This window comes from Gymnoscopelus microlampas (assembly GCF_963454915.1).
Source record: "Gymnoscopelus microlampas genome assembly, chromosome: 4".
Taxonomy (NCBI): Eukaryota; Metazoa; Chordata; class Actinopteri; order Myctophiformes; family Myctophidae; genus Gymnoscopelus; species Gymnoscopelus microlampas.
Genome location: NC_139941.1, coordinates 11,756,883 through 11,770,304, shown reverse-complemented (window position 1 = coordinate 11,770,304; position 13,422 = coordinate 11,756,883). Strand labels below are relative to the sequence as shown.

General features: G+C 42.7%; 1 protein-coding gene across 1 annotated transcript in view; it reads left to right on the top strand.

The window, feature by feature from the left end:
* Window positions 1-13,422, top strand: part of fras1 (Fraser extracellular matrix complex subunit 1) — a 255,511-nt gene that overhangs the window by 63,533 nt on the left and 178,556 nt on the right. The window contains exons 4-7 of the mRNA XM_084054742.1: window positions 1,816-1,908; window positions 8,528-8,690; window positions 10,474-10,607; window positions 12,987-13,070. Coding sequence (XP_083910868.1) covers window positions 1,816-1,908; window positions 8,528-8,690; window positions 10,474-10,607; window positions 12,987-13,070 — 474 coding nt within the window. The remainder of the gene's footprint in view (window positions 1-1,815; window positions 1,909-8,527; window positions 8,691-10,473; window positions 10,608-12,986; window positions 13,071-13,422) is intronic.

Genomic DNA, 13,422 nt, shown 5'->3' with positions numbered 1-13,422 from the left:
TTGGCACACATGTACAGTAGGTTTACAGGTGTAAAAACAAGTGGGTGAAATTCTTTGTCTCTTCTATTCCTAGCACCCATCACAGTTTCAAGAAAGGGGGCAACAAAATATGAGCAAAGGCAAATATGATTAGTGTGAATTATACACATAAGGTGCATGATATACAGTAAGGTGCATGGTTAAACTTAGCAATGGAACGAGGCACTTTAGCTCCTTTATATTCTACTTATTCTGAGCGATTGCTAAACGCATCATTTGTAAATGTTAATAGGCTATATGCACAGCAGCCATATTGGGAGGAAACTGGGCCTCTTCTTACTTCCTTCACAGGTGTTACCAATGATATTAATGAAGGCTCTGTTCCATTCTGGTCAAGGTGCTGATATCGTGCATGTTGGCTCACTAGAAACACTCCATTTTGGCTCCCAAATGGCCCTTTATGGTGGGTGTGTAACTCTAAGAGTGTACAAATGGAACCAAATGGACCCGTAAGGGTCCATTTGGTTCCATTTGTACACTCTCAGAGTTATGGGGGTCCTTGAAAATAAGACAACCACTATGCCACCCTAAATGGAACAGAGCCTTAATTAGTATCATTGGTAGCACCTATGAAGGAAATAAGGAAGGGGCCCAATTCATTCCCAATATGGCTGCTGTGCATAGAGCCTATTAACCGAATGAAGCCTCGCGTCCGTGTTCTGGGGCAAACGTTTGGCCCGAAAGTTACAGATCTACCAGCTCACAATGCATTACGTGGCGAGCTTGTATATGTGCTCTTAGCAGCTCTTCTCTTTGAAGAGATTTAGTAGAGGAGGAGAAGAAAAAAAATGCTGATCTAGTATAGTGCCCCGGTGGACAAAACAAGTAACAGTTTTGAAAAAAAATAAGTGATTCTCTCTCACATTCCACTCTGTGGAGTGGAGTTATTTTCTTATCAGACAGTTTATGTTTACTGTGTTTTTATTTGGTGAGAAACGGCACCTGTGATCCTATCTGTAAAGCTTCCTAAAACGAACTTTTCTATTTTGGTTTTCATCAAACCTTGATCTTTTTCGGGGATGCTTTGTTATTCTCTCACCGTCCTCCCCAGCAGATACCAGCGTACTATATTATTCTTTGATTTGCTTCAGTGGGCTTTTAGGACATAGATTTATTGCTCGCTACAGTATGTGATTACATTTTAAATATATATTGTTTTAGTTTAAAAAGTTTCTTGTTCAAAAAGTTAAAGCTCTGTTTTCTGATAGTAATCATTGCTATAGGGTGCTTGTGAGCTATTTTCAGTATTTTGGAATTTTGTTGAAAGTGAAAGTTAGGAGTGTGTGAGTTTTATGAATATTGAACCAATGGAAAGGGCCTGTGACTGAATGATAACTACATTGGCCTCTTTTTTACATGTCCTGAAAACGTATGGTTCGGGGCATACAAGGTTAATACATGGCGACAATATAATACATGCAATATCACTAGCAGACTGTATTTCAATATGAATTGTAATATTAATATTGTCCTTCTCTCTCTGTGTGTTCCATACTGTATGATGCATTCGTTATGCTTTGTTATGTATTCCATGGTGGTATTTTCACTGACTGTACACCTTTGTACAGACTGCCCAGTTAATTTCCATGTGAATGGACATGGATAATTGAATGTTTCCTACGCAAGGTTGCACAGAGACGCTTATGCCGTGTTTGTGTGTCTGTGCGTGCGTGCGTGCGTGTGTCTGTGTGTGTGTGTGTGTGTGTGTGTGTGTGTGTGTGTGTGTGTGTGTGTGTGTGCGTGTGCGTGTGCGTGTGCGCGCGTGTGTGTCCAAAGGGAGAGCGTCTGAGAATCCCTCCTAACAAGTGCTGTCCAGAGTGTGTCTCCACCTCCCAGGGTTCCTGTCAGTACGAAGGACTCGTATACGGGGTAAGATCTAACAACAAGCTATTCTCCTATGTATAGTACACCGCCAATGGTGGAATGTATATTTACTAATTAAGTGCTGTACTGCTGTAGTTATTTTCTGAGTTCACACTAGCAGCTACAAAAGCTACAAAACGACCAAGGGTCACCAGCTATGCTGGTGCCGAGTTGCCTTTGAAGTGTTCACGCCATCAAGCGTGCGTTTGCAAAGCGAGAAAAATATGGAAAAGTAAAATTAATTCTTGGGTTAAAAGAGCAGAGAACTGGCTAACGGCGAGTATGTTTTGCCTCCAATACAAGCAGGACTTGTGTGGAGAGAGACGGTGAGTGTAAATGGGTGACACAAAAAAGTGATTGCTTGACGCTTCACTGTGTCATTGAAGCGCTGAAAAAAGTCGAGGCCAGCTCAACTTGACTCTGTAGCGGGCATTTAAAAGCTAAAGTGTCGGGCGTCAGTTTGTGCCTTCATGTCAATGGCTTCCATTGAAAATGGCTCGTGGCCTGTCGCTCCGTAGCTGCTAGTGTGAATGCAGCATTACTAGACTTGAGTATTTCCATTTTATATTTTATACTTCTGCTCCTCTATATTTAAGAGGCAAATGTTGCACTTTTTAATCCACTATCTGCAATTATTTGACAGCTTTAGTTACTAGTTACTTTGTAGATTTAGGTTACTATTACAACACTTACATTAAGTGATGAATGATGACGTATATATAGAGAGGTTAAGCTAACCGGCAGCACATAAAGTAAGTGTCAGAGTTATTAAGGTTTCGAGGCCAATAGGCTCGAAGCCTTATTACATCTGTAAGAGTTCATTATTCTTCCGCCGGTTTTGCCAGTTCTGGCCTAACCGCGTGGTCACTTTTTATGAAATTCGGCAATATGGTAGAGGGCTATGCCAAACGGCGAAAACCCGAAACTCACAAACATTGGCCAAAGGGTGGCGCTGTAGCACTCAATTGAAATATGCCAACTTTGAACAGGTACAACTCATGCCCTGTTTGACCCACAGCCATGAAACTTCGATGCACACATGCGTCTCCTCATGCCTAACAACTTTCACACTCTGACTTTTGACCTCTGACCTTTAGATCTCCTACCATTTCGAATTCTATGAAAAGCAGTAAAAAAGACTCTTCCTTCGTACAGATTGAGCAATCTGTACGAAACTGTATACACATGAACTTTGGACCAATGCCGACAGACGTGAGCAAGCGGATTTTCCATAAGTGAAAACGTTAAGCTTTTATAAGCCAATGAAAATTGCAGTTTTATGACAATTATTGAACTGCCCCTAAAACATACATGCAGACTCGCATTTGTTTGACACTTTGCAATATTGTAGAAGGTCATTCCAAGTATCACTGGAACCAATCTTACTCCAATTGGTCAAAGGGGGGCGCTATAGCAATTTTTTGAAAATGCAAACTTTAAACAGGCAAAAGTCATGCCTCGTTTGGCCGACAGCCGTTAAACCTGCTTACACATGTGCCTTGACTCATGAGGAACACATGTATCACTTTGACCAGTAAGCTCTGCCCTTAGATTGTCTGCAATTTTGAGCAGTTTGAAAAACATTTAAATCCAGGATTTCTGAGCAATTTGCGTGAAAGTGTGTCATGTGTGTGAACTCCCTTTTCACTAGTTCAGGTGTGTAGGTTCAATAGCTTGATAGCTTAATCATCTGCCTTGAAACCACAGGGTTGCTGGTTCGAATCCCACCTCAGGTAGACTTCATTATAATTGCATTGCACACAACATGACTGTATCAATGAGGAACATATCTATCACTTTGACCAGTAAGCTCCGCCCTTAGATTGTCTGCAATTTTGAGCAGTTTGAAAAACATTTAAATCCAGCATTTCTGAGCAATTTGCGTGAAAGTGTGTCATGTGTGTGAACTCCCTTTTCATCAGTTCGGGTCTGTTGGCCCAATGGCTTAATCATCTGCCTTGATACCACAGGGTCGCCGGTTCAAATCTCACCTCATGCAGACCTCAACTCAATTGCATTGCACACAACATGACTGTATCAATGAATAAACATGCAATTATTAAATGAAACGCTTATTGAGAGTAGTTGTTTTCAATGTATGATGTACTTCATTCCCTCTTTTGTTTTGTTTTGTTTTGTTGGATTCTCCCTTCTCACTGACCAAGGCTGTGGATTGAATAGCTTGATCAATACAGTGTTAGTCTCATGTGCCAAAGGTCCATGGTTCAAACCCCACTCGTCACAGTTTACATTTAAATTGCATTATACAAAACATGACCCTGTTAATTCAGACATGTGCAATTTTTAAACAATACCATGAATTGCTTTTGAGAGTAGTTGTTTTTTATGTATGACATACTTTTTTGTGAAAATAGCTGATCTACAATCTCACACCTTTTTAGATAGCAACGCGTTGTGAGCTTGTAGATCGACTATTTTCACTAGTTTCCATTCCGAAATGTATTGAGCAGTTTGAAAAACATTTAAACCAAGGATTTCTGAGCAATTTGCGTGAAACTGTGTCAAATAAATGTTTGAGGCCCTTTTTCACAGGTTCAGGTGTGTTGGTTCAATAGCTTGATCGCTTAATCATCTGCCTTGAAACCACAGGGTCGCCGGTTCGAATCCCACCTCATGTAGACTTATAATTGCATTGCACACAACATGACTGTATCAATAATTGCATGTGCAATTGTTAAAAATAACGAGAAATGTATACTTGAAAGTAGTTATTTTTAATGCATGACGTACTTCATTCGCCCTTTTGTTTTGTTTTGTTAGATTCTCCTTTCTCACTGTCTGATCCTGTGGATTCAATAGCTCCACCAGTAGAGTGTGAGCCTCATGTGCCGAAGGTCCCTGGTTCAAATCCCACTGATTACAGTTTACATTTAAATTGCATTGTACAAAACATGACCCTGTTAATTCAGACATGTGCAACTTTTAAACAATAACATGAAATGCTTTTTTGAGATTAGTTGTTTTTTTATGTACAACATACTTTCTTGTGAAAATAGCCAATCTACAATCTCACAACTTTTCAGATAGCAACACATTGTCAGCTTGTGGATCAACTATTTTCACTACTTTCCATTCCAAGAACACAAAACAAAACTTTATTGCTAAATATTTGTCAACCAGTAATCTAGAGTAGTTAGCAAAACAGAGGCTTGGTTCATAACGGACTGAAAAACCTATAGATATCAACAGACACCATCAGGGAGGCTATATTTCTAGTTCAATAAGAAGAGAGGCAGCCTGTGAATCCATAGGTCGCTGGTTTGATCCCTGTCCCCAACAATGTCTGTCTGTCTGCCACTCTGTCACTGTCTGTCTGTCTGCCAGTCTGCCAGTCTGCCACTCTGTCACTGTCTGTCTGTCTGCCAGTCTGCCAGTCTGCCACTCTGTCACAGTCTGTCTGTCTGCCAGTCTGCCACTCTGTCACTGTCTGTCTGTCTGCCAATCTGCCAGTATGCCACAGTCTGTCTGTCTGTCTGTCTGCCAGTCTGCCAGTCTGCCACTCTGTCACAGTCTGCCAGTCTGCCACTCTGCCACTCTGTCACTGTCTGTCTGTCTGCCAGTCTGCCACTCTGCCACTCTGTCACAGTCTGTCTGTCTGTCTGTCTGTCTGTCTGTCTGTCTGTCTGTCTGTCTGTCTGCCACTCTGTCACAGTCTGCCAGTCTGCCACTCTGTCACAGTCTGCCAGTCTGCCACTCTGTCACAGTCTGCCAGTCTGCCACTCTGTCACAGTCTGCCAGTCTGCCACTCTGTCACAGTCTGCCAGTCTGCCACTCTGTCACAGTCTGCCACTCTGTCACTGTCTGTCTGTCTGCCAGTCTGCCACAGTCTGTCTGTCTGCCAGTCTGCCAGTCTGCCACTCTGTCACAGTCTGCCAGTCTGCCACTCTGTCACTGTCTGTCTGTCTGCCAGTCTGCCAGTCTGCCACTCTGTCACAGTCTGTCTGTCTGCCAGTCTGCCACTCTGTCACAGTCTGCCAGTCTGCCACTCTGTCACAGTCTGCCAGTCTGCCAGTCTGCCACTCTGTCACAGTCTGCCACTCTGTCATAGTCTGCCAGTCTGTCACAGTCTGCCAGTCTGCCAGTCTGCCACTCTGTCACTGTCTGTCTGTCTGTCTGTCTGTCTGCCAGTCTGCCACAGTCTGTCTGTCTGCCAGTCTGCCAGTCTGCCACAGTCTGTCACAGTCTGCCAGTCTGCCAGTCTGCCACTCTGTCACAGTCTGCCAGTCTGCCACTCTGTCACAGTCTGCCAGTCTGCCAGTCTGCCACTCTGACAGTTTTCTCGAAACCGCTCATTGCTGCTTGCAGCTATATTTATTATATATTTTTGTTTCCTCCCAGGTTTTAGCCCCTAGAATATATCAAATGTCACCCGACGCGAGACGAATTAATACATTACTAATTACCATCCAATCATTTATGATTGTGAAACGGCTCATTCTGCTCATTTACGTTTAGTAGGCCTACTGTATATATTGATGACAAATACTTTTGTCCTTCTACTTCATAAAAATGTTGAATACAGGACTTTTACGTAACAGAGAATATCAAAATTGGTGGTATTTCTACTTTCTACCTAAGGCAGTGGTTCTCAACCAGTGGTCCGGGGACCACCAGTGGTTCTTGAGGGGGTTCCAGGTGGTCCCCAGCTAAATGATGGAGAGTGGGTAACCAAATGAACCCTTATAGATATTTAACTCTTGAGAGCGTAAAATTATTGTTAAACATCTGCATTTACTTAATCAAAGAATTGTTGTTTGCCTGTCATCTCTCCTATTGGTACCAACATCAATACAGCATGGAATTGTGGACCAAAATCGTATCCAACGATAGCAAAATATTCTAAGTCTTGGGGTCTGAGAGGCTTAATCTCATACAAACGGTGGTCCCGTGGCTCAAATACCGAATAAATAATGGACCTTGATATGAAACTGGTTGGAAACCACTGACCTAAGAGAAAGAAAAAAAACATTCCAACACTGTGCACTGACTGCCCCCCCATCCCTCCCTATACCAGCCTCTCACTAACACTTGTTTGAACGAGTGGGTGCCTCTCTAAAGGAGGTGTGCATGGGGGGGGGGGGGGGGGTTTGGTCATGTTGGCAGCCATTGTGGACGGGACAGCTCCTCTAGGAGCTAACAAGATGTTTTTGGCCCGGACTTGGCATTCCGTCCGCGTCGCTTCGCTAGTGAAGCGGGCCACTTTGTTACAAGGAGCCATTCTGTGAGGAGGGGGGTGGAGGGGGGGGGGGGTGGGGGGAGGGGTTGCCATCATCACAGAGGAGGGTGAAAACCGGCGTTTTAAGCGAGCCTTTTGTGTGCGGTCGGGCCCGGTGCTGCTGTAATGTGTTATGTCTTCATTTCGAGTCCGTCGTACGGGTCGCGTGGCGAAAAAAACCCAGCAGATCTACAGTAGATTCACAACGCGTCGTAAATCGGCTATTGTGAGCTTGTAGATCGGCTATTTTTTGGGCGTGCTACACAGGCATATCGCGATGTATAGATATAGGGTTTAGAATGAAGTTCTGGTTGATGTGTTGTCCTTGTATGGGCACAGAGAGAGAGGCTGGCAGACAGCCTACTGATGGAATTTATTTAAAGGTTGGCAGAAGTGCTCAGACCTTTTACTTAAAGGACCACTTCACCCATTTTCAACCGTACCTTCGTTTAATCGGTCCTCACTAAGGCTCATTATAAGATGGCACTCTGTGTCTCAGAGGAGGGCTGTGGACAGTTCAGAAACCTGCCTACCAGTGACATCATCGATGGGGATTCCAAGCTAATAGAAACTACAGTACAGTCTTTCTCTTCCTGGAAAGTTGTCATACTGAAATAGAAGCCATTGCTCTTGCATCAATAAAAAAAAGTAAAATAACGTTTGAAATCTTGTTTGACATGACCAAACCTGCATGCCTACCGATGATGTCACTAGCAGTGGTGTAAAGTAATTAAGTACATTTACTCAAGTACTGTACTCAAATACAATTTTGAGGTATTTTTACTTTACTGGAGTATTTCCAATTTGCAGTACTTTTACTTCTACTCCACTACATCTCAGAGGCAAATATTATACTTTTATTCCACTACAATTACTTGAAAACGAGTAACTTTTTAGATTTAGATAGTTATTACAAACGATGCATTACCCACTTCAGCCCTACATTTCGGCCATTTGAAAATAGCAGATCTACAAGCTCACAATGCGTCGCATCGCGACGCATTGTGAGCTTGTGGATCTGCTATTTTCAAAATATTTTATACATTTAAAAACTTGTTCTACATAATGAGTACTTTCTACTTTGGTACTTTAAGTACTTTAATGCAATACTTTTGTACTTTTACTCAAGTAAATTCAGAATTTCTGACTTTTTCTTGTAACAGAGTATTTCTACATACATTGCAGTATTGATACTCTTACTTAAATAAAAATATGAGTATTTGCTCCACCACTGGTCACTAGTAGGCTGGTCTACTCAGGCAGTTGATGTCTCTCTCTCTCTCTCTCTCTCTCTCTCTCTCTCTCCCTCTCCCTCACTCCCTCACTCCCTCCCTCTCTCTCTCTCTCTCTCCCCCCCTCTCGTCCATAATGTCTCCCTGGTTCCCGCAGCATGACAGCCAGTGGTTTCCGTCCCAGTGTTCCCAGTGTTCGTGCTCCCAGCAGGGCAGTGTGTCCTGCTCTCCACTTCCCTGCCCTCCTCTCAGCTGTCCAGACGGCCACAGTCCTTTCACCCCGGCCGGAGAGTGCTGTCCCCAGTGTGCCCGCAACGGAGGTAGGTTAATAATGGTATAGGGTGTCAGACAGTGGCCAGGCAGCCTGCCAGGGTCCCCCACTGCTAAACCCTCACCAGACTGGCATCTTTATTATATGGGCAGCCGAGAGCTTGTTGTTTAACCCATTAAGACCGGGAACGTATCTGTGTGTCATTTTTAGATTTCTTTGGGCTATTTTTGGAAAATCGTGAACATTTTGTGCAAATCTTTGAATGTATATTTTTTAAAGCGAACATTTTTAAACTCAAATCTTTGCTTCCGGGGGATTCTACAATTGTCTTCTAAATCTAAATATTGCTATAATAATATCACTTTTTTTTTCAAGTCAAGGACCCCCAAATGTATTTGGCCGCGGACCCCCATCTCAAAATATTTAGTTCCAGGGACCCCCAGAAGCAAAGATTTGAGTTAAAAATGTATATATATACAGTATTCAAAGATTTGCACACATTTTCAAGATTTTTTTCAAAAATAGCAGATCTACAAGCTCATAGCACGGCACTATGAGCTTCTATTTCTGCTATTTTTGAATAGCCAAGAATCAAAAAATGACACAGATGCGTTCCCGGTCTGAATGGGTTAATTGAATGGCTGATGTACACACATTGGCACGCAGACTAAAAGGAACACATACTGTATACTGTACACACACACACACACACACACACACACACACACACACACACACATAATAGGATAAGATCTAGACATGCAGAAAACGCACAGGGCTGGGATGGCGGGCATGTCTAGAAAACATAGAGCTGCCCTAGTTCTATCGGCTATTTTTGGTACGCAACATCAGCGTACAACTAAGTATAGCTCAGGCTGTAGGGTTAAAGGCCGTTCACGCCAAGCATGATAACCACATAAATATGTTGTTATAAAAATCGTTCTGATTCAAGTGGAGGCCACAACACAACTGCTGTATAAGGACAAGCAGGGCCGGCGCGTCCATACAGGCGACCTAGGCGGCCGCCTAGAGCGGCAGTTTGGAGAGGCGGCAAAAAAAGTTGTAAAAAAAAATAAAATAATGATGATAAATCGGTAAAATCAGAATTAAATAACCCTAACCTAACCCTAATCCTAACCCTAAAAACTGAAATAAAGTAGCCAAAAACGTATCATAATCCGCCCAAAACCCGAATCTTTTTGCGAGGGAGGAATCTCGCATCAAAGGATCAGAGGAATCTCGCACAAAGTGCTGAATAGCTACCGCTAGCCGGTAGGCTACCTCAGTGTGTGTGCAACTGTCCTGCCTCCTTATGATAAATAATCAGAGTCAGTTCTTTCAGCACCACGGAGGCGGAGATCTCTCTCTCGCTCTTGCGCTCTCTCTCTCTCTCTCTCTCTCTCTCTCGCTCTCTCTCTCTCTCTCTCTCTGCCTCCGTGTGGGCTTATAGAACGTTCTCATTCAGCAGTTTGGACACTCACATAAAAGGTTATAGTTATTGTGCTTGGTGTGAACAACATTTTTTAAGGTTCAAAATGGACGAAAAAGGGTAAAAATAGTATTCATACAATGTATTTGGCTATTAAAAAATAGCAGATATACAAGCTCATAGCGCGGCACCGAGTGCCGCGCTATGAGCTTGTATATCTGCTCTTTTTTTTAAAACCGTGAAAATATGTGCAAACATCTTTACTCAAATCTTTGTGTGGTGTGTGTGTGTGTGTGTGTGTGTGTGTGTGTGTGTGTGTGTGTGTGTGTGTGTGTGTGTGTGTGTGTGTGTGTGTGTGTGTGTGTGTGTGTGTGTGTGTGTGTGTGTGTGCGTGTGTGTGCAGTGTCTTGCTCCTGGCAGGGGGAAGAGTACCGGGACGGTGAAGAATGGAAGAGCAGTCAGTGTTCTAAGTGTGTGTGTAGCGGTGGAGAGGTGCAGTGTTCTGCTGTCCAATGCCAGCCTGTGGCCTGCAAGCCGGTGAGGGGAGCCTCACGCACACACGCACACACACACACACACACACACACACACACACACACACACACACACACACACACACACACACACACACACACACACACACACACACACACAGAGGACTCCTGCATTTCAATTTCTCATAGTGTGTCCCAGCAGGCATTACAACAGCAATCCATCCCCAGTGTGTGCAAGCTGAACTCACGGTTCTCCCTGTGTGTTTAATGCACTTTGTTCTAACTCATTCTGCTCAGTATTTAAATCCTACGGAAAGGGCACACAGGGAATTCACGCACTGGGCTTCGTGCACAAAGCGTGCGTATGCTTCAGATTTGATACTAAAGAGCATAATATGAGCGTTTCCACGAGCATAGTGTGACTCATCATTATTCTGTGACGGCCCCTTTATTAGATCAGTGCTCTGGGTCCATAGGTTTCCTTTTGGGCTCCTCTGAGGAGAGGCTCGTTATTGGGTAACCGTGGACACCTGGGTGGGGTGATTTCTCACCTTATATACTATGGACCATATTCACACGGCGGCCATATTGCCATTAAGTCAATGAAATGCCACCCCAGTTGCCACCCCAGTTGCCACCCCAGTTGCCACAGCAACGCAATGTTAAATTCCAAAATGGCCACCGTGTGAATATGGACTATTGGGGCCTGAGTATTTGTTCTCTCTCTCCTCAAACCTTGTTTGGTTTGTTTGGGATTTGGTTTGATTGATTTGATTTGCGTTTTCTTTCTCACACATCCACACACACTACACACCCCTGACTTACTAACTGTATATTTTATTTAGCTTATGAAAATTCATATCTTTCAGTTTGTGTAAATAAACTTGATTATACTTTTCTAAAGTCATTTTGTCCACCTTTGAGCCAGGTCGTGACAATTCTTTGTAACGTTAATAATGTTTTTGTACACTGAAACTCACGTTTGATCTGAGAAATTCAAACGTGGCACAAACCATGTGTAACTGTTATTAGAATGCCTTATTCTTAATGCAACATAATTTACAGAAGTACCAAACCTCAAACTAAAATGCAAATTCAAACTGACTTCTTTTTTTATTCAGTGCTGAACATAATTATGTCCCTCAGCATGTTAACAGTGACAAATTGACTACAATAGAGCATGCCTTCATGCTGCAGGAGACCACAGACACACCTCTAACGTAGTTATTAATGGTTGTTATTAACCTCTAATAGAAATTATGAAACACTGTTTGATCACATGAATGCCACCAGTGGTGGAAAAAGTACTTTAAAAATGTTACTCAAGTAAAAGTATCAATACTGCCATGTAGAAATACTCTGTTACAAGTAAAAGTCCAGAATTCAACATTTACTTGAGTAAAAGCACAAAGGTATTGGTAACAAAATGTACTTAAAGTATCAAAAGTAGAAAGTACTCATTATGCAGAATGTCCCATTTCACAAGTTTTCAAATGTATGGAATGTATAAAAATCTTTTGAAAATAGCAGATCTACAAGCTCACAATGCGCTGCGATGCGACACTTTGTAAGCTTGTAGATCGGCTATTTTCAAATGGCCGAAATGTATATATAGGGTTGAAGTTTTGTTGTAGTCGAGTAAAAGTACAATATTTGCCTCTGAGATGTAGTGGAATAGAAGTAAAAGTACTGAAAACTGGAAATACTCCAGTAAAGTAAAACAAATACCTCAAAACTGTTCTTAAGTACAGTACTTAAGTAAATGTAATTAGTTACTTTACACCACTGAATGCCACACAATAGACACAATACACGTCTTACCATCTACACGTCTTGCCATCTGATGAAGCAGTCTGGATGAAATCTGTGTCCATTCCCAATCCCCACGTAGGACTAGGACAGTGGATGATAGGATATGTTACTCATTGAGCAATAAAGCTCTGATCCATGATCTGTCGGGGCGTTCCAGTATGTCCTAAATTATAGCATCATAGTTTTGTTTTTTATTTCAGCTACGGGGAGCACAGTAGAAAATGCTTATATAGCCAATATCCTGCCATGCTTTATTAACCTATTATTTGATCCTGGGATGTTAAACTTTTAACTTTATTCTTCTAATTTACATTTACATTTACACATTTTACTGTATGTGTATTTGGTTCCATTTGTACACTCAGAGTTAAATTAACACTGAGGATTTTACAGTACAGATTGGTGTCCAAGAGATAAAACATTTTAGTTTTTTATCGTCCATGGCCTAATGCATATAAAGGGGGTCCTTGAAATAAAAAAGGTTGAGAATCACTGACGTAAGGTGTTGTTGACATCCTCCCATCAGAACAATGGGATTCAGTTTTGAAATTAGAAAATTGGTGAAGTTTCCCTTTATAACACTGAGCATTGTGATGTCTGTCTTCCTCAGAATGAGAACCTGGTCATCGAATCTGGACGCTGCTGTCCACAGTGTGTCCCCAACCCCTGTCTGTCTGCAGGCAAACAGTACCAGGTAGGTGTGTGTGTGTGCATGCGTGCGTGCACAACTGTCTGTCTGTCTGTCTGTCTGTCTGTCTGTCTGTCTGTCTGTCTGCCTGTCTGTCTGTCTGTCTGTCTGTCTGTCTGTCTGTCTGTCTGTCTGACTATCGATCGTATCTATCTACCCTAGCCATGCAGTATCTCCCGTCCAGTTTTTTTTATTGAATCTTTCTCCATCACTTCACCTCATATGCTCTCACTGTCCTGTTTGAGTGTGAGTGAACCCCCCCTCTCTCTCTCCCCCCCCCCTCTCTCTCTCTACCCCCCCCCCCTCTCTCTCTTCCTGTTTCCCTCTCCTCCCTGGCAAATTTCTGCTTTGATCATAG